The sequence below is a fragment of the Lutra lutra genome, chromosome 3 (genome assembly GCF_902655055.1).
Source record: "Lutra lutra chromosome 3, mLutLut1.2, whole genome shotgun sequence".
Taxonomy (NCBI): Eukaryota; Metazoa; Chordata; class Mammalia; order Carnivora; family Mustelidae; genus Lutra; species Lutra lutra.
The window spans coordinates 37,011,685-37,033,801 of record NC_062280.1 but is presented as its reverse complement, the minus strand read 5'-3'; the positions used below and the strand labels follow the sequence as shown (position 1 = coordinate 37,033,801).

Sequence of the window (22,117 nt, the reverse complement as noted above, 5' to 3'; positions counted from 1 at the left end):
CCCAATATCTATGATAGTCTTTTGTAGTAGCCTAGTGGAATAAAACTGTAAGTAAAAGTAAAATCACAAAGAGAGGAAAGTCTGGCATGTATTTAAGACCTGATGAGTGGACTCATTATCTGTTATATCAGTCAGCTCGGGCTACCATAAAAAAAATCACAAACTGGGTGGCTTAAGATGTAGAAATGTATTTCTCACAGTTCTAGAGGCTGGAAGTCCAAGATGAAGCTGTTAACAGGTTTAGTTTCTCCCTGGGCTTCTCTCCTTGTCTTAGCCACCTGCTCACTATGACTTCATGTGGTCTGATCTCTGCGTGTGTGCCTCCCTGGTGTCTCTTTGTGTATGCAAATTTCTCCTCTGGGTACCAGTCAGATTGGATTTGGAGCCATCTTAAAGACCTTAACGTAATCACCTCCTTAAAAACCTTATCTCTAAATATAATTCCATTTTGATTGCATTTTGAAGTGGATTAGGACTTCAACCTATGAATCTTGAAGGGATACAATTCATCCGATAACATCTGGGATAACAGGGAGCAGGGAAGTTTAGGCCAGAAATGTAGATTAAGACTAGCTCATGGATACCTTGAAACATAAGAATGGGAAATTTGAGCCTTTTCTTTAAACAGTGAACTATATGAATGCCTGACATGACATCCACTCATCAAGCTATTCAAAACTGAAGGTGAGACCTGCTAACATGATTCATTACTAATAAATTATCAGTATAGGTTATACGATATATTTTGTAGCAACTGACTTCCCTCAAGAGAGACTTATTTTCAGATATATGTATTGACATTCTTCTACTTCTATCCTTCTTCTCAAACCAAATCTGAAAGACCCTATAGATATTTAGATTTTCTGAAACAAAATGTTTACATTTAGCCAATGTTTAAAAAGTTTTTGTGATTAATACTTGTCAGCATTAGCTCAAATGCATAAGAAAGTAGCTGATGCTATTCTAAATATAGGCCACCTGCTTTTCCCAAGGGAGTCAGTAAAATCTGAATGGCTGAGAGAAGCACATTTGGGAAGAGAGGGCTCTGGCCTTCAAAAAAAAAAAAAAAAAAAAAAAAGCAGGGAGGCTGTCCTGGCTCTCATCCACAAGGGCAGGTCATGCAAGATCGTCTTTCCCATCACTCAAGTCAGCACTGATTCCAACCTTGACCTGGCTGTTCTCAATGGAGCAATGCAAGGTCAAGGACACTTACTGACTGCCAGATATACCACAGCCTTTGAGTTAGTTTTTCTTCATGTGTAGTATGAACCAGTCTCTGGTTATATTTCCATTGTAGAGATAAGGAAACAAACCCAGGAAGGTAAAAAGACTTATCCAGAACAATAGAAGGAGGAGTTGAACACTCTCTCAGACCAAAGTGCACACTCTATGCCACACAGTGTATTAAGTGGGGCTTCTCTCCTATGATCACGCAAGATATCATCAGCTGTTTCAGGATGAATTTGATAATTCAAATTATCAAATTTAATTTGATAAAATTAAATTTATCAAAATTAATTTGATAAATTCCCTCTGCCCTTTGCCTTCTGCCCCTGCCCTCTGCCTCCTGCAGGAGGAGGACACCAGACTGCCATAATGGATTGTGGGTCACCATCAAGGATCTTTTTGAGAACAAACATGGACATAAAATCTCTCACCTTTCACACATACAGCAATATACTAGGGTGAACCAGATGAAATTACTTTTTGGAGATTAAAATTTGTCAAAAATGGCAATTTCATATGACACAACCAAATGGATTATTCATGGTGATAGCCCAAGGGTTAATAACTTATATAACTTACATTGGAGATTTTCTAGCCTAGAAAATAATTGTATGTGTCCTTTTGCCTCAGGCACACCTAGAAAACAGGTCTTCTCCTGCCTGGGGGAAAATACCCAGCGTCATCTTCCACTGTAGGAATGTACACTCCTCCGGGAAAACAGGGAAAAACCACATCTAAATGGAGCAGAAATTTAGGCATTCCTCCCCGAATTTCCATTTCCATATTTAAAGATGAGAGTATGTCCAAGAAATACTTGCAAATAACAAGGGTTTCAGATGATGAATAATACTAACCTAGGAAACACATCACAAAAGATTCCAAGGGGATTATTGCACATTTGAGATAAGTCCAAACCCGAAATGTTACTGGAGGTAACTACAGGAAGTATGACTGTAGTCACTCATACTGAAGGGACACCAGCTTCTTTAACAGCATAAGTGTTAAAATCCAAATTTGGGGGCATTTGTCAGACAACTCCCCGAATACATGTAAGTCACTAAACTTGTAATGGGCCCATCAGCACATCCTGGGGACTGTTTTCACCCTTAAGATATTTTTGAGAAGTATTTGATAAATTCCCTCTAATTTTCCTAATAAGAACATCTTCTCAAGTACTGAGAGGAGGATTTCAAGAAGAATTTTAGAATTCTGCTTAATTAATGGCATTTGCCTCTTCTTCAACTATGATTTCCTTGGCTGTGCAGGCTGGACAAGGCTTTACTTAGAAGTGCACAATTTTGCAAAAGGGGAAAAATCCAGAAAACCTGGGCTGACTCAGAGCCACAGACAAAACATGTTTATTAAGGTGAACCAAAATTTTATTCACATGCCTGAGTCCGTGAGAATCCATGACAGATGAGCACTCAAAATATCCCCTGCATTTATTTTATTCCCTCTTAGTTTCCTAGGAGAAAGTGAACTGAAAGGTCTTTTGTCTATTGCAAGGATGCCCCAAACCATAATAAGTTAATAAGAAAATTTACCTTGAATGTGCAAATCCCTTCTCAATTCTTAAATCCTTTAAATCAAATCATTGAAGCAGTGTCCACAAATAATACAAGCTACCCATTAAGTGAATGTTTATGATGTGCCAGCCTCCTTATGTACCAGTTAACTTACTTAATCCTCACAAACTCCCCCCATACTATTGTTAGTCTTATTTTATAGGTGAGAAAACAGAGTCAGGGGGTGTTTGAATTCTCAACGTCCCACATCCAAGAAGTAGCTGAATAGCATATTAAAACAGGCATTCTGATTCTTGAATCTATGTTTTTAGTTTCCAAAACACTGTCCCTTCCTGGGAAAGTGGCTGTTGTGGCAGCCACCTCCTCACCACCACCAAATATGGAATATTATGACAGTTTGATGACAACAAAACACAATTGGCCCTCACTTATTATAGGAAATAGCCACCACACACACACAAAAGAAAGAAAGAGAAAAATAAAAAAAAAAAAGAAGAAAAAAGAAACTCTGCCCACAACATTGAACTATTCTTCTTTTGAAATGTCCTCAAGCTGTTTGTATGCTCCCTTGCAGTCAACCAAGAGCTATCAAAGGTAGCTGAAGACCAATTAGAAAGTCACCTCATTTCCAAAGTACCCATCTTAATAGAACACTTATCAGAAACTCAGTATTTCATCATTTCACTCTATGAAACTGAGTCTCCTTTGCAACCTCAAACTCCTGCTGGAATGGAAGTGATAGCAGATGGCTTTCTTTGCGACAAATTTATGATTAAGCAGCCTTTGTTAAGTTAGTCTCAGACCTACTTTTATCTTTGATAACCCAACACAAACCAGTTTGACCCTTTGACTTATGGTTATGTTAAAATAATTAATATTCAAAGTATTTACAATTCTTAGACTCTCAACCCAATGATATTACAATAAACTTTATTAAAATTTAAACAGAATTCATTTTATACTCTGATCAGGTATTACCATTAAAAGACATAATTGAATGTTGGATTCCTTGATTGATTGATTGTATTTTAAGATATTAAAACTGGTTTCCAATTGAGGGATTTATAGAGAAAAAAGGAACTCTCATTCCCCTTACTGGTCTGAGTCCTCATAGATGGAAAAATATCCCTACACTGTATCAAAATTAATGAGATCTGTCATCTGCCCCAGATATGCCAAGATGGTCCTAAGTTTAATCCATATCAAAATCTGAGCATTGTTATATATCCCCACATAACCCTGGTCATTAAAGGACATAGAATAAAAAGTTTACTCTTTATACTCCTCATTTGTAGCTTTTGAAACAATTTATCTGCTAAAAGATAAACACTGCCATCTACTGAAATGAGAGAATAAAGGCATGCAAGCCTATGCACTTGAAGAACATAGCAACATTTTCTGCTTTTCATTAGTGAGAGCATTAATTACTTCATTAAGATCTCATGGTCTTGGGGTGCCTGGGCGGCTCAGTGGTTAGGCGTCCAACTCTTGGTTTCAGCTCAGGTTATGATCTCAGGGTTGTTAGATGGAGCCCCGCATTGGGGTCCTATCTAGGCTCCAAGTCTGCTCAAGAATCTCCCCCCACCACCACCTCCACTGCTCCTCTCCCCACTCTCTCTCTCTCTAAAATAAATAAAAACTTTAAAAAAAATCTTAGAGTTCCAAGAAAATAGTAGCAAAGACAACTTTGTCCAAAGAGATGCATCCAACATTTCTCAAAAGGTAGAATGAGTATCAGCCCTGGTCTTTGATGTATTTAGCTTCCAGACAACTTTTCTGGGATTTCCATCTCTTGCATTCCCAAAAACTCATTTTTAAGTTCAAGGTAATGCAAACTGAAGTTCTGAACTCAAAAGGAAATTTAGGAGTAGAGAGAAACTAATGCTTTTGCCTTAATGTGAAGAACTCAAAAAGCCCTGTGAAACACACATATACACATAGGCATACAAACACACGCGCGTGCGCGCACGCACACACACACACACACACACACACCTTTATCAATTCCTCACCATATGTTAAACCAATATCCATTTTGGGGATAACCAGCATGTTTCAGGGAAGAAAAAAAATGGAGGAAGGGTAGTAAAAAGGGGTAAAAAAAATCAAAGTTACACCAACTCCCTGTTGGAGTCTTCTAGAGGTTATAATGAATTGGCCTCAGAGGTCTGTAAAATTTCGCTAGGTTCACCCTAAAAGAGCAGGGTACTCCTAAAAGTAGCATTCCCAAATGTAGACTACTCTCCTATCACAAACCCAAACTCAGAAAGTATCAAACCAGGAACTGTTATGAGAAAACATTTGAAGGCTTCTGAGTCTTGTAATTACAAAAGCATCAAATACCAACCGGATCCTCCCTTTCTGGACCAGATTTTATGCTAAAATAAGAAAATGTTTTTCTTGTCATGTTTCAATCATTTCATCCTTCAGGTTTTATTTGTTGTTGTTGTTTTTTTTTATTAAAGTATATTCGTCCAAAATATACTCTCAATTCTAAAAGAAGAAAAGAAATTTCCAAACTTTCACAACCTCCTTTCCCACCAAAAACCTAATCAAGTTGTTTGTAATTAGCATAGTGTCTCAGAGATAGTAAGTAATTAATTGTCGAAAGACATGATCCCACAATGAATGAATCTTTCTGAAGAGTTAATACAAATATCTTTAAGGCTTATGTCTTTTTCCTCATGAGGTCAATGCTTGATTCCCCCTTTAAATAATGTGCCTCTAAAAGACAAAAAACCCCAGGTATACAATGCTGCAAAAACCAAAAAAATCGACCCCTTACCACTTGCAAAAGATGGTGAAAACAGACTGAGCATTTGATAAGTTTTTATTGAGATGAAATTCACATCACAGAAAACTAGCCGTTTTAACAATCCATTAGCATTTAGTAGTTTTACAATGTTGTACAATCACCACCCCTAATTCCAAGAGGTTTTTATGATCCCAAAATAGAACTGCACCCATTGAGTTACCGCTCCCCATGGCCCTCTACTGCCCGTCTCTGGCGACTGCGGATCTGTGTTCTGTCTCTATGGCCTTACTATTCTGGATGTTTCATATCCATATATTGGGGTTACCCAGTACATGGCCTTTTGTGTCTGGATTCTTTTACTTAGCATAATGTTTTAAACATTAGGCTTACCTATGTGGTAGCATGTATCAGTCCTTTATTCGTTTTTATGGCTGAATGATATTCCATCGTAAAGATGTATCACAGCCTGTTTACCCATGCACCCATGGGCAGATGTGTGAGCTGTTGTGATTATGCTGCCAGGATCACGAGGGTACATAGGCTTAAGTGCCATTTTTCATTTTGGTGGTGGGGGGCATTTACTTAGGAGAGCAATTGCCGGGTCATTTGGTAATTTCATGGTTAAATTTTGAGGGATCTGCAAACTTGATTTTTTTTTTAAGATTTTATTTTTTTGACAGAGAGAGATCACAAGCGGGCAGAGAGGCAAGCAGAGAGAGCGAGAGGAGGAAGCAGGCTCCCCGCAGAGCAGAGAGCCCGATGCGGGACTCGATCCTAGGACCCCGAGACCATGACCTGAGCCGAAGGCAGAGGCTTAACCACTGAGCCACCCAGGCGCCCCTGCAAACTTGATTTTTAAATCAAGAAAAATAACAAAGTAAAAGATAGAGCTTGCCAATAGCAGAGACAAATGAAGTCACAACCAACCGTAATCTAATCTAGTTGGGATCAGGGATTTCACCAAAAGGAGTACAGCCTGTGGAGAGGACATTTTACTATGGTAGAATCTCTACTCCCTTTAACCATATCGATGGACCTGGCCTATATTTAAGAATGATAAACTCGGGGCGCCTGGGTGGCTCAGCGGGTTAAGCCGCTGCCTTCGGCTCAGGTCATGATCTCAGGGTCCTGGGATCGAGCCCCGCATCAGGCTCTCTGCTCGGCGGAGAGCCTGCTTCCTCCTCTCTCTCTGCCTGCCTCTCTGCCTGCTTGTGATCTCTCTCTGTCAAATAAATAAATAAATAAATCTTTAAAAAAAATGATAAACTCACTCTAACATGAGGGAAAGGAAAGAAATATATGTGAATCATAGTCTGCCACTGACTTATTGTATTAGTAAGTCAAAATTTGTTACCTTGGATACAAACTGAATTTAAAAATGAAGTCCTCTGTAATAAATAAGCATGACAGAAATAGCCAGTGTCAGAAATGCAGTTACATGAATCAGAGAAAAAAATGATATAGTTTTCCCATTAATCATATCCTTTTAATGAAACATTGATTTCATTAAACAAAATTAACTCAATTTACTTCACATAAGGAGTATTTTTACATTGGCTTTTGTGGTTTCTTTTGCTCTGAGTTTTCTAAACCCTTCAGTATTTTTCATATGCTTTGTTTTATATATACCATTATGTTGAGATTAGGTAATTTAACCATGCAATTAAACAAATACACATTTAAGAAGAGCAGTCCTACTTTATACACTTGTGACTTCACCTTTGTTCTCATTGTCTTGGCATGATTTCAACACCTTGCATTTGTGAAATGGGTTCCACAGTAAGAATGAGTGGGGATCCAGCCTTACTCTGCTTGTTGATGCTGGTAAGGAAACTTCCAAGTGAGAATAAACAACTCACTCTTACAAGTTCACACAGGTCATCCTATTACTAAGCAGAACTCCTAGGTCATTACTGCGTCTAACTTTCCACTCACCAAGTGTGAATAACAAGAATCTGAGCACTTGCTCTTTTCTACTTCCAAAAATTTTTATTTTTAATTTTCATTTAGTATCTGTAAAGTTTGGAATAAACAATTCTACTCTGTTGCGATATAATTGCTAGGAGAAGTGTGAATTTATGATTACCAGGCCACAGGAATTGGGACCCCATTACTAAATAATTGCATGCATAATAAAGGTTCCAACTCAAACTTTAATTAATTGGAAAACACCATCCTTCATAATGTTTATGTTTTAGAAGTTATTCAAGGGGATTTAAAAGAAATCTAGACAATTAAAAACATAATGCTAGTACAGCACAAAAATCATGTGGAAAAACTCAGGCAGCACATCGTTATTTAAGACCTCTTTGAGCTATATATAGGACATAGCCTTTCTGGGTTTGAATTCATGTCTGGCAACCCACTGACCAATTGATCCAGGGAAGCCACCCTCCCTCTCCTCAATTATGTGTTACCAACTCTAAATTCAGGTTCTATTAATTCCTACATCATTCTTCTTTATTAAATGAACTGAGGCAAATGTCTTGTAAACCATAAAACATGCAAATATTTGGAAAGGTTTTTTGTTTTGTTTTGCTTTCTCCCTGTTTGCTTTAGAAAGCAATCATCTAATATAGCAAAAGGAAGCCAGGATAATTAACTAGAATATTGTCTTGATTTCTAGTACAGAGGTAGTGGGATTAGAGATTACAGATAAAAATGGCAACAAGGGGCCCCTGGGTAGTTCAGTGGGTTAAAGCTCCTGCCTTCAGCTCAGGTCATGATCTCAGGGTCCTGAGATGGAGCCCCATGTTGGGCTCTCTGCTCAGCGGGGAGCCTGCTCCCCTTCTCTTTCTGCCTGCCTCTCTGCCTACTTGTGATCTCTGTCTGTCAGATAAATAAATAAAATCTTTTAAAAAAATTGGCAACAAGACTGGATAGCTAGGATTTTTTTTTTTAAGATTTTATTTATTTATTTGACAGACAGAAATCACAGGTAGGCAGAGAGGCAGGCAGAGAGAGAGGAGGAAGCAGGCTCCCCGCAGAGCAGAGAGCCCGATGTGGGGCTCGATCCCAGCACCCTGGGATCATGACCTGAGCCGAAGGCAGAGGCTTTAACCCACTGAGCCACCCAGGCGCCCCAGGATTTGTTTTTTAATTGAGGAAAACATTTGTGATTTTGTGGGCACATAGAGAAAATAAATAGTGTAAAAACGAGATTATTGCCATCAGCGGCAGGAATAGAACTGCTAAAATATCAGGATAAATGGAAGTCCTAGAAAAGGAAGTGAGATGTTCTCTTCTGGATTGGGTGAGATTAAAGAGATGACAAGATGATTAGACCAAAGAAAATATGTCAGCCATTTTGCAGCTTGGAAGGACACTGAGGATGAGCCAATAAGGATGGCAAAGGGGAATGCCCCCAAACCCTGAGTCCTTGGGTCATCTTGCCACGAAGTAACCAACTTTGGGGCTGACTTTGTTTTAACTGTGCATTTTGACACTTACAGCCAAAACCACCCTACCCAATGTAACAGTGTAGTTGAACAAAAAATAAAATAATCTTGGTAAGATAACTAAAAGGGTTATAGATATTTTGAGTCAGTTTATGATTCTTCGTGTTTGAGAAGGGATATGTCTTCAAATATAGTAATTGCTTTTTCCTTCTATTACAGATTTCCCCCCTTTGGACACCCAAGAAGGTAAACTGAAGATAACAGCACCCGTGGAAAGACAGAAGATAATCTGCATGTGATTTAAAAGATTACTGATGTGTTTTTAAAAGGCAATGCAGAAGTTGCATGTCTAGAAAGCACTGTTTAGTTCGAAAAGCATTTATTTTATCTCTAAATCAGGCATTATGCTAAATCGTGAGCTCCTGCAGTTTTAGATATGAGTTCTTAGAAAAGATATTTCATTTTTATGAGGATGATTCACTTTCTTAAAATCCTATCCTGAATCTGAATATATGAAGATGGATTAAACCACAATCATTTATACTGATGATGGCCTCACATCTCAGTTCCTCTGTTCAAGAGAGAAACCTTAAAAGGACAATGTTCCCAGGGTTCTTAAATTTTCATTGATAAAAATTTGAGCTATATTTCTCCCCGGGATACCTATAATACATTAAAGTTATATTTCAGCTATCATTTCAGAGTAATTAATGCTATGTTCCTTTCTGAGAAATGTGTTCATATGTCAGTTTTTTAAGATGACGGCTAAGTTACTGATTATAAGAGTAATAGGAAATATTTATCATGCTTGTGATGTGCCAGATATTCTCAGTCCTCACAACAAGAATGATTATTATCACCCCTTCTGGCTGAAAGAATGAAGGAAGCATGGTAGGGGAACTTTCCCAACAATTAAGAATTGGAATCAGGGGACGCCTGGGTGGCTCAGTTGGTTAAGCAGCTGCCTTTGGCTCAGGTCATGATCCCAGCGTCCTGGGATCAAGTCCCGCATCGGGCTCCTTGCTCAGCAGGGAGCCTGCTTCTCCTTCTGCCTCTGCCTGCCATTCTGTCTGTCTGTGCTCGCTCTCTCTCCCTCTCTCTCTGAAAAATAAATAAAATCTTAAAAAAAAAAAAGAATTGGAATCAGAATATATATCCAGGCACTCTGATTCCAGACTCCACATGCACCTCACTTATACCCTATAATACTCCAGATGAAAAAAAAGTGAGGGTATTATCACTTATTCTATGATCTTAAATATCTAAACATTTATTTTTTTAAGTAGCTTAAAAAATACTACTGGAAGAAGAACAAACTCCCACTTATAAAATAAGTCATAGGCATGAGAAGTACTTATTTCATAAGAAATATAGTAAATAATACTATAATAATGTTGTATGGAAACAGATGGTGACGACACATCTCATGGTGAGCACTGAGTGATGAACAGAATTGTTGAATCGCTATGTTGTCCATCTGAAACTAATACAACATTGTATGTCAACTACACTTCAATAATAAAAAAAAAATGCTACTGGATGGTCAAGCATCAGACTCTTGATTTCAGATCAGATCATGATCTCGGGGTCATGAGATCGAGCCCCACATGGGATCCACACCAAGCATGAAGGCTGCTTAAGATTCTCTCTCCCTCTGCCCCTCCCACCAGCTCGTGCATGTGTGAGCTCTCTCTCTCTCTCTCTCTCAAAAAAAAAAAAAAATACTATTGGAAACCTTAATAAGTATTCTATAAAGAAATATTTCTTCATGAGAATTAGAGGAAGCTTAAAAAAATTAGAGGAACTTTCTCTGAGGGGCTTCCAAAAGCTAAATAGGTCAATGAGGCTTAGAATGATCTCCATGACTGTATATTCATTCTCTCTATTGAATGACATAACAAAATAGTATTGCCACCTTCCCTAAAGCCATCAAACCATCAAAGAGGAAGAGTCAATATCAGCTTCTTGGTTTCCTAAGAAGTAGCTAAATTTTGGCGCAGGTTTCTCTAATCCAAGCTCTCCTGGGCTTTGCCATCTATGAGTGTCTTCCTTCCAGCAGCTACACTGAAAGTTTTGTTGTTTTGTTTTTGTTGTGCTTTGCTTTTATTTTTCTTCTTGGGTGCTAGACATCCATTGATGATCTGAAGGGTAATTCTCAGCCCTGACCTTCCTACCAGTACATATGATACTCTCTACCCATGAGAATGTAATGGAATCAGAATCCCTAACATGTGTTGTCTTTGGTAGATTATTTCCCTTCAATGTGACTCACCACCTCATTTTCAGATCACGACAGTTACCTGCTCAGAAACATTTGCTGCGAGGGTTGCATGGCTGATCTACATGGAGTGGGTGGGCAGTGCCTGGCAGGTAGCACATGCTCAGCCACCCTGACTACGGTTGTTATTATTGAGAAAATGGCTCCAGAAGATCCTCACGCATTCTCTAGTTCTGGGTTCAGGCATCACTGGTTTTATCTCGTGCTTTATCTTTTTTGTGTGTGTGCTTTATCTTTTAACAATAATTTTTAATAGGCATTAGAGCACTTTTACATAGAAAAACCTTTTAAAAATAGTTTTCAGTATTTCAGCAGCAAGTGGGTTGATGTTTGGTGATTTACTCTGGTACCTCAATTGTTTCCTATCCAAATTTTTTAATTCAATAATTCAAAGGTCTATTCTGTTTAACTTTTCTTTTAGAGAAAAACCTGCCCATATATTTGATACCCACTATGAATTCAAAATTTATTTCCTAGTAAGTGACATTCATTTTGCTTTCCCTATATGCCACCCTCATTTTACTCAGTGTAGGCTGTCAACTTTTTTCTGAGGGAAGGAGGTGTAGATATACTTGTGAGTGTGAGGAAAGATTAGGCTTCCAATTTTGCCTTTTTCATTCTTAGGTGCAGAAAGTAAAATCAATAAAGAAGTAATACAACTTCTAGTCAGATTCCAAACTGGCATAGCCACTGTGCAGCATGGAGTTTCCTCAAAAAGTTGAAAATAGAACTACCATATGATTCAGCAATTCCACTTCTGGGTATTTCCCAAAGAAAATGAAAACACTAACTGGAAAAGATGTAAGTGCCCGCATGTTCATTGCAACATTATTTACAATAGCCAAGGTATGGAAACAACCTAAGCGTCCACTGATGGATGAATGGATAAGAACAATGTGGTATATAAATACAGTGGGATATTACTCAGCAATAGAAAAGAAGGAAATCTTGCTATTTGCAACAACACGGATGGACCTTGAGGGCATTCTGAAAAGCAAAATAAGTTAGACAGAGAAACACATGTATGTTCTCACTCATATGCGGAACCTAAAAAGAAAAACAAAACAGAAAAAAAAAACCACTGAATTCATAGATACAGAGAACAGATTGGTGGTTTGTGGTTGCCAGAAGCAGGGCATTGGAAGGATGGGTAAAACGGGTAAAGGCTATCAAAACATACAAACTTAGAGTTAAAAACGAAAGAAACCGGGGCACCTGGGTGGCTCAGTGGGTTAAAGCCTCTGCCTTCGGCTCAGGTCAGGGTCTCAGGGTCCTAGAATCGAGCCCCGCATTGGGCTCTCTGCTCAGCAGGGAGCCTGTTTCCCCCTCTCTCTCTGTCTGCCTCTCTGCCTACTTGTGAACTCTCTCCCTCTCTTTGTCAAATAAATAAATAAATAAAACCTTAAAAAAAAAAAAAAAGAAATAAACCTTGAGCATGCCATGGACACCATCATGACTCTAGTTAATAATACTGTATCGTATATTTGAAAGTTGCTACAAGAATAGACTTAAAGTTCTCATCACAAGAAAAGGGAAACACATACCCCATAAATACAGATGTACGATTCACTAAAAACTGCTTCCCAAAACTTTAGTCAACAGAAATTATAACGGCCTTCAGAGTAGAATCTAGGAGACATACTGTTAAATCACTTTGGTTTCCTTATTCACTATCATGATGCTACTAAAAATAAAAACAAAATTGAAATGACCAGTGACATTTGCCAGACATTATGCTCTTTCTTGTCATTCCCATCAAATAATATCAAGAAACGGTATAAATTTATCAGTTTTAATAGTCATATCCATGAAGCTGACTTTTGGAAAGAGAGAAAATGTGAAATATATAAAAAACAGCTTGCTTGCACTATGTGAAGCTCCAGGTCTTGAACTCCATTGCTAGCAAATCTGCTCATCAACTGCCTTTTCTCTTCAGTCAGCGCCATATCCTACACGTGTTATCCTTGCTACCTAATAAAACAAATTTCACCAAGTTATTATTTCTTTATTTCATTCATTAATTCTCCCTTTTTACAAGGTGACCTTCTCTGGGACATCAAGAATGATCAGTGCACTCAGTGAACCCAGCTGTGGAGTCTTAGAGCTGCTCCAGCATTTAGGGGGCAAAAAAAAAAAAAAAAATGTTTTTAATGATTCCTGTCAGTCATCAATTGGCAAGTTCATGTCCTACTCACCCGTGTGAGATTCATGGCATCTCAGAATTGGAGCCCTGAGAATGCAGCCTTCCCCTCTGCTCATTCCTTGCGCCCTCCCCTCAAACAACACAGTCAAGTGGAAAGACAGTGAATTTGAAAATTTCTAGATCTGGGTGATTAATTTATAAGGAGGCAACACAATCCACTTCAGAACATTTCAAAATGTCAACGGCTTTTTCGCATTGTTGGTAAAATGTGAAATGTGCATTCTCCCTCCCCACTGCTATGATAGACACTCTTCCAAAGCAGCTCTGATTGACTGGTCCCCAAGGGCACTGTTCACATTCATTATGCTTTTGGAAATGACCACCCTGGTATGGAGCAGCACCGGGCACTGCTGGTTCCCTGATCTTTGGGAACACTTGACATCAGTATAAGAAATGTGCTGTTTACACGGACTGAGAGAGGCTATGGAAACTGTCCATTCCACCAAAAGGCACCTCACCTTCTAAAAAAAATTAATGACTACACTGGCCAAGTTCCTTCCAATTTTTTATTCAAGTCCGACCTCGGTCCATGAAAACTCATGTAGTTAATCATACCTGGGTCCATCAAGAAAAGGGGGTAGGTCCATTCAAACAAAGTGATTGCTCTGCTGATGACAAGACAGAAGTGTTACCCCTTTGTAGTAAACTCCCCCATTTAGTAGGCCAGTATCTAGCACTTCAGTGCTTTGGGAGACACTAAATAAATCAATAATGTCTTAACGAGCTCAGGAATGTAAATGCCAGCCCCAAAACAAGAGATAGACAATATTTCTTCCCTAAAGTCTCTTAGGACCTCCTGTGACTCTAGGAAGAGGCACTATACAGCTGGTCTAACATGAGCCCTGTAGACTAGAAAAGGTTGGTCCTCTGACAAAGCAGTGCCGGCTTCCTTTTCCTTACTTGCCAGGAGCTTCCTACATCAGCTTCTGGTGCCCCCATCACTGCCTCCCATCTCTTTCCTCATCCTAGGAAAGGATTTGAAATTGAGCTCACAATAAAATATGTGGATTCTTATGGCATTGTCTTAAGAGTACCTGCATTTTAGTGACATTGGCAAATCATAAACTCCAGAAAGTAATCCATAATTTTAGAAATTATCCACAATTAAATAGTAAGAAGAGATTTTTTAGGGCAAAAAGGGAGATTATTCTAAGCACCCCTCAAGTTATATGACTAGGAAGCTATTTAATCAGCCAATATAAAAAGCCAACCTTGTGCATGGGACATTTAATTTATTAGACCAGTTAAGCAATTTTGAAATTGCTCAACATAGTAAGAATCACTGGGAGTTAGGCAGATTCTGTCCTCTGTGTCCCCTTAGGGTGCCCCTACCCCACACGACTTTACCACCACACTCCACACCAGGGCCTCCTTCCAGAGGCACCACACTAACATTACACCATACTCTTGTCACTTTCCACAATCAAAGTTAGCCTATTCTCAATTCAGTTCTTAAAAAACATTTCTAATATAATTAATTCACAATAAATTGTTAACGGTTGAAAAATGCTCAATATGGGTTCTCTTCCTAAATATTAATTTGTTAGTGGGGGGTATCCAAGGAGAAAACAACTTAGCTCAAAAAATAAATCTCTCATGGGCTGGAAGTCCAACTGTGCAGAACGTGGGTCCTAGCCTGTTTTAGTTACTAACACTTACTGACAACTGAATATTAACCATTCGGTGGGTCCTTCCTGGGGAGATGCGGTAACCAGTAAGGCAGGCTACTGAGCTCTTTGTTAAGAGCAACTAAAATTCAAAATTCACAAAGCCTTACAGTCAGAGCTCACCCCTGTGGTCCCACATGCTACTAAAATTAAATCGCGGGTATGGGAAACGTGAGCACACACCAGGGACCCTGCAAGACAGGGAGGGGAGAGCAGTAAAACTCTTTTGGTATTCAGCTTGGAAACGCTAATAGCCAACTGAAAAAGAAAACCAAGTGTATGTGTTTCTCTCTCCCATACCTGTAATGATTATGTTGCCTTTGTAGTTGAAAGCACATGAAAAGATCTCATCTGTGTGCCCCTCAAGGACCTGGAGGCACTGACCAGTCTGAGCATCCCAGATTCTCGCTGTTTTGTCAGCACTGCCAGTCAGAATATGATTTCCTTGGGGGTTGAAAGAAATCTACAAGACAGAAAGGAAAATGACAGGCTTGTGTAATTTGATTCCTGATATATTTTTAATCAGCAGAAAGGGGACATGACTAAGCACCTGTCATCTTCCCAGCTTGGCATTTATTCTTACATAGAACAGTTCCTTCCTGAAGGGGGAAAAACTGCAGGGACTAATACATGAAAATTAAAGGCTATACAGCAGAGTATAACAGGGCACCCCACACCCACCCCACAGTTCTAAGGAAAAAGACCAAAGTTCCCTTCTATTTCGAGTATTCCCCACCTAGCTTCTTTCCAAAAACTCAAGATGCAAGTCTTTCCACACAAAGAGACAGAGCCCTGGTGTGGATGAGAACACAAGTCAGGTTCCTTCAAACCCAAGCCCCCATGTCATCCCTATAACTCAACTTTCTCTAATCAAAAGCATATAGATCCTCTTTCAATCTGTGCCTCAGAATGAGTGAATGTTGGGGGGACTTTCATTCTACTTCCATTCAAAGTAAAGTAGGTTCTATAAATATTTCCTGAGTGCCTTTTATGTGTCAAGCATTGTCATATAGTATCTGAGCGACTGTCAAAGGAAATGGTTAGTTCACTATTCCTTTGGGTTCCATGCTTATAACACTCTCTAAATCATCATAAGACAATGACTTGGGTCACATCCGTTATGATTGAAGGTTTGATGAGGACAAAGCTCAAGAGCATGGCTTTTTTTGTCCCTGTGTCCCCGGTACAATGCCCAGCACAGGGAAAGCTCTCAAAAAGCACTTCTTGAGTGAATGAATGAATGAATGAATGAATACCTTAACTTTCTAATCCATAAAAATGCCACTGCTGAATGGCAATTCAATAAGTAATGTATCACATATCTTAAAATGCAATATAGAGTGAGAGAACCCTTTATATTCACACATGCACAAAAATATGTGTTGTTGAGTGGGCCACATCATGCATGTCAATCATTATCAGACCAGTCACTCAGCAACAAGGCCTGGGTTCTCTTCCCAGGCTGCCCCCACATCCATACTTCCCCATCTCTCTTCCTGCCAGGCCCTAAGGCCTAGTAGCCTATGAAGGAGATGTGTTTAGTGCAGCCTCAGAGACCAACTTTGAAGGGCAGAGGCTCCTGGCCACAGTGGCAGGTGTAGAGGAGGGAGGAGTAGAGAAAGCACAACAGGGGGTGGTTCCAGGGTCCAGGAGCAGCCTTCCAGGACCTGAAGCCATCAACCTGATCCTTTAAAAGGAAGGAGCAAATCTGATCTTAGGTATGAGACCAAGGAACTGGGCTGAGCTGTGTGGGAGCTGAGAGTCACCAACTTCTGACCTTTCCAGAGTTTTCGAAGGACACAGCTAAACCTCAGATTAACGACTGGAAGGCCCTGCTCTGTGAATCAGCTTGTGGGAGGAGGTTAGACAAAATCTTAAGCTACAGCTTTGAAGTTTCAAAGTAGGTCATTTTAAACTCTGTTAAGTGTTAAATATTTCCAGGAAATACTTTCTCAATTGCATCTAATTTACAAAACACTTGATACTCGCTGCACAGCATGTTTTTTGCATAATACATACTTGTGTGTCTGCTTGGACCAGGAAAAGCACTTTATGAGTTTCTTAAATAGCTTTAATAAGTATTTTCAACAAACTCAATATTTTGCTGATGGCTGAGAAAAATGCTGTTTTATAGTTTTTAAATGGTTTTAGGAATGATTTATTAAGCTAAGTTTGAGGTCCCACTTAAAAATATAGTTTTTAGGTAGCTGATTTCTAGAAAGAATGAGATAATTGGACAAACCCTAGTGCCAACAGATCTATTTACACTAAGCATGTTATGTTTTTAAAACTAAATTGCTCCAAGTGAGAAAGCAACTCACCTTTGAAATTTCTCCTTCATGGCCTTCCAATTTGGTCATGCATTTTCTTGTGGCTGCACTGAAAACTCTTGCTGTTCCTTTTCGAAAGAGTGGAAATACATAAATTCGTCTGAAATACAGACCTTTTGAGCCATGTCCCCTGAATTATGTAATATCCATCCCTCTGACGTCCGGGTTCTGTGCTGCTTGTCTCCTTGCCTGCGGTGACAGCCACCACCTAAAATGTAAGCTGGTGCCAGGGTAGGAGAAGAATGGGAACAGGGTGCCCCTCAAGCCCCAAGCTTATTAGAAGAAATGATGGGTTCCAAGGTAGAAAAGGTGGGGGGAAGGAATCCACAAAGAAAAAGCTTTTAATGGGAAAGGGAGGATTAAAATGAGTTTTGAGAGGCGGTGATGAAACACACAGCCAGACCAGCATCATCCACCAAATAGGAGTCAAGGGTGACAAAAGGTTCAAGAGGTCTTCCTGAAATGGAGCAACAGCCACTACTTGCTGGACAAAGAAGAGGCATCAGGGAAGCCAGGAAAGAGTTGGTAGAATGGTCTGTTCCCTGTTGTATCCCTAGGGGCCAGACGTGCCAAACTCCCAGTAGACGATAAGTGGATAATGGATGGATGGGTGGGTGGATGGATGAGTGGGTAGGTGGATGGATGGGTGGATGGATGGGTGGGAAGGTGGATGGATGGATGGATGGATGGATGGATGGATGGATAGGTGGGTGGATAGATGGGTGGGAAGGTGGATGGATGGATGGATGGATGGATGGATGGATGGATGGATGGACAGGTGGGTGGATGGATGGGTGGGAAGGTGGATGGATGGATGGATGGATGAGTGGAAGGAAGGAAGGAAGAAGTGGTATAGAAATTTCCTTTGAATTAAGGAATGGAGGAGCTAAACAAATGTAGAAGGAGAAAAACAGCAGTAGTAAAATTGTTGTCAGAAAAAATGTTAAAATTTTTCTGGCCAGATGAAGGCTGCTCTCTTATTACAATACAAAATTACATAGAGGCAAAATTAGTAACGATAGGGAATTTTGGTTACTTAATTTTCATTCAGAGAAGAGCAAAACAGTTTAGTTTAATTTTTACTTGCCCTTCTGACAATGTCAACTTCAGAGGGAAGTAGATGAAAATTGTTATTTTACAATTAATATGACTAAAAATATAAAACTACTAGTCGAACATTTCAAAAGCCTTAAAATGACCGATGCGTTTTAAGAATGTGTTAATGGGACACCTCGGTAGCACAGTAGGTTAAGCATCTGCCTTCAGTTCAAGTCATGACCCTAGGGTCCTAGGATCAAACCCCATGTCAGGTTCCCTGATCAGCATGGAATTTGCTTCTCCCTCTTCCTCTGCTCCTCCCCCCTATTCACGATCTCTCTCTCTCAAATCACTAATTTTTTTTTTTTTTAAAGAATGTGCTGGGGCGCCTGGGTGGCTCAGTGGTTTAAAGCCTCTGCCTTCGGCTCAGGTCATGATCCCAGGATCCTGGGATCGAGCCCCACACCGGGCTCTCTGCTCCATGGGGAGCCTGCTTCCTCCTCTCTCTCTGCCTGCCTCTCCGCCTATTTGTAATCTCTGTCTGTCAAATAAATAAATAAAATCTTCAAAAAAAAAAAAAAAAAGAATGTGCTAATATTGGGGCATCTGGGTGGCCCAGGTAGCTAAGCATCCAACTCTTGGTTTCAGCTAAGCTCGTGATCTCAGGGTTGTGAGGTATAGCCCCATATTGGGCTCTGTGTTCTGCAGGAAGTCTGATTGGGATTCTCTGCCTTTGTCCCTCCCTCACTTGCTCACTCTCTTTCTCTCTCTCTCAAATAAATATCTCTTAAAAAAAGGAAGTGTTAATACAACAAAAATGAAAATCCTACATATACTAATTCTCCAAATTGCTCAAAAGATTTTTAAACTTAAGAAAACACAGAAATAATATAACCTAAAACTACATTTTTAAAAGATAGAAATATGAATAAGACACCAAAAAATAATCCAGCCTTGAGAATGATTCAAATGAAGAAGTAAAATGTGATTAATGTGAAGAAACATTTATCTTCACTTTTACAGCTTCAACTAACTCCTGTTGAATGGATCCAGTTTTAAGAGGGGAATGAGAAGCAAGAACCAGAGTTAAGTAAACAAGATTTCTCCAAACATCAAGACTTCTTAGAAGGTGCAGAATGAGAAGAGGTTTACAAAACATACCAAGAGAAAAAAAAAGTTTTTTTGAAGTAATGTCTTATAGAGCAAGGAAAGAATGGAATCACTGATAGGGGACGTAACAGATGATAGAGAAAACAGAAGAATTACTGAACTTACAGTTAATTCTCATCCATCTCTCAGTATCCTGATCCCCAGACCTTCCTTGTTTCTCCCCTCATAGTGCTGACAAACTCTTAACATTCTTTATAATCTATATTACATAGATTATATGTAACTCATTTATTCTATTATCTATATACCATAATCTATATATTCTATATATAAAGTATAATCTTTATACTCTATATTCTAACATTCTATGGAAAACACATATATGATATTCTTCATATCTTCCTCCTCCATAATATAGCTTCAGGAGGGGAGGAATTCCTCTCTCTTTTGTTCATTGATATAGCCCATGTTCTTAAAACAATTCCTGGCACAAAGTAGGTTCCCTATTCTTTCTGAATGATTTTTTTTTTGGTATAAGTAAAAATGATATTTAAAATAAAAAGGGTAGATTAATTACAGTTGAGATATGATTTTAAAAAGCAAAGCTCTGTAAGATGAAAAAGTAAGTAGTTACTCTGAAAAAGAGAGTTCTCCAAATTCAGGGCATTTATATTCCAGGATATAGAAAGAAATTTATGTATGATCAAAAGATCACCTTTGAAAAATCCTAGTGAGTAAGGGAACATCATGCAAATGTAATTTTGAAAAGCGAGAGAAAGTTGGAATAAAGACTGTGTAATTAAAATGAATCACTGGCAAAATTCCATAACTGGTTATAATACAAAGTATATGTGACTACCTAACAGTATGTTAGTCACAAAGAGCAAATGCAGGCAAACAAAGAACAAATCATATCTGGAAAAAAGCATCCCATTTTTGCTAGAATTTCTTAAATGGCTGTTAAGTTTACATGGACATGATGGAGAGTCACATAGGGTCAGTCATTAAGGGAATTAGACATAGTGAAGCATCATGTGTGATTATCAAAGAGATGACTTAGACACAGTGTAGGCTTATGTGTGCTGACGTGGTGATGACATAATCATAGAACAGCATGATATGCATTCATGGGAAGGTGACACAGATACAATATAGTGTTATAGGTGGTCATCACAGAGATGATGCAGACATAGTGAAGTATGATGTGTGGTTGTCAAGGAGATGAAATCACACAGCATAGCATCATACATGACATCAAAAAGATAATGGAGATGGTGTGTAGAGTCATCTATGGACTATAGAAAGATGGCACATACCAGTGTAGCAACATATGGGGTCATCAACCAATGGGACAGATACATTGTATCATCATAAGGCCATCATGGATATAACACATACTATATCATCAAATACAGTCATCCGGGAGATGATTCAAAATAGAGTAGCACTCGACATGGTTATCAAGGAGATGACATAAACATAGTATAGCATATATAAGATCTATCCCTAGTTGGTTATCAAAGACATGAATAATGACACAGCATCATGTATTTATCGAAACATTCAGTCGTAATGACACACCACAACACATACTTAAAGTTGATACAGAGTGTGGCAAGGATATGATGCCAACATCATGAAGCATCACTTATTGTCTTCAGGGAGCTTACCCATAGTTGGGCATCATCCATGGCTATCAGGACAGGGGGAAGTCACAGTGTAGGATCATATAGAGCAGGTTAAAAGATAATACGTAGTGTAGCATGATAGGTGGTTGTCAGAAAGTTGACCTATAGCATAGACTCACATATGATTATCAAAGACCTGGTCAGACATGGCATATCCTTGGATTTACAAGGAGAGAAGACTTTAGGCAGAAAATGGAAATATGCTGTTTGTCCCACATGGTGTTACACATCAAATTGTGTCCCCCACAAAACTCCTATGTTGAATTCCTAACCCCGAGTATCTTAGAAGTTGACTTAGTAGGGAGATTTGGGACTTTAAAGAAGAAATGGGTTAACATGAGTTCATTAGAGGCAGGAGACCGGGAGGCTGCCATCTTCATTCCCGTCCTCCAGAACTCTACGGAAAGCGCTCAGGGAACAAAAGCTCCCGAAAGCGAACTCGAAGGGATTACTCAGCCCAGCCCCTGGTAAGGGCAGTGAAATCAGCCTGGGGCAAAGACACCTGAGAATCACTGCAACAGGCCCCTCCACCAGAAGATCAACAAGAAATCCAGCCAGGACCAAGTTCACCTACCAAGGAGTGCAGTTTCAATACCAAGGAGAGCATCGGAATTCCAGAGGAGCAGGAAGCAAAGCACGGAACTCCTGGCTTTCTCCCCATGATTCTTTAGCCTTGCAGTTAATTTTTTTTTCTTTTTCAATTTTTTTTTTCTCTTCGTCTGCTATTTTTTTTAACTTTTACCCTTTTCTTTTTTAACTTTTTAACTAGTTTATCTAATATATATATTTTTTTTCTTTATTCGTTTTCTTTTTTTAATTGTTTCTTTTCTTTTTTTTTCTTTCTGAACCTCTTTTTATCCCCTTTCTCCCCTCTCACGATTTGGGATCTCTTCTGAT

At 39.1% G+C, this 22,117-nt stretch overlaps 1 protein-coding gene across 3 annotated transcripts in view; it reads right to left on the bottom strand.

Moving 5' to 3' along the window:
* Positions 1-13,113: 13,113 nt before the first annotated feature.
* DAW1 (dynein assembly factor with WD repeats 1) overlaps positions 13,114-22,117 on the bottom strand; it is a 48,280-nt gene continuing 39,276 nt past the window's right edge. For all 3 annotated transcript variants that reach the window (XM_047721427.1, XM_047721425.1, XM_047721426.1), the window contains 3 exons: positions 17,376-17,452; positions 15,355-15,517; positions 13,114-13,155 (listed from right to left, as the gene is read on the bottom strand). In XM_047721427.1, coding sequence (XP_047577383.1) covers positions 13,121-13,155; positions 15,355-15,517; positions 17,376-17,452 — 275 coding nt within the window. In that variant the 3' untranslated portion in view covers positions 13,114-13,120. The remainder of the gene's footprint in view (positions 13,156-15,354; positions 15,518-17,375; positions 17,453-22,117) is intronic.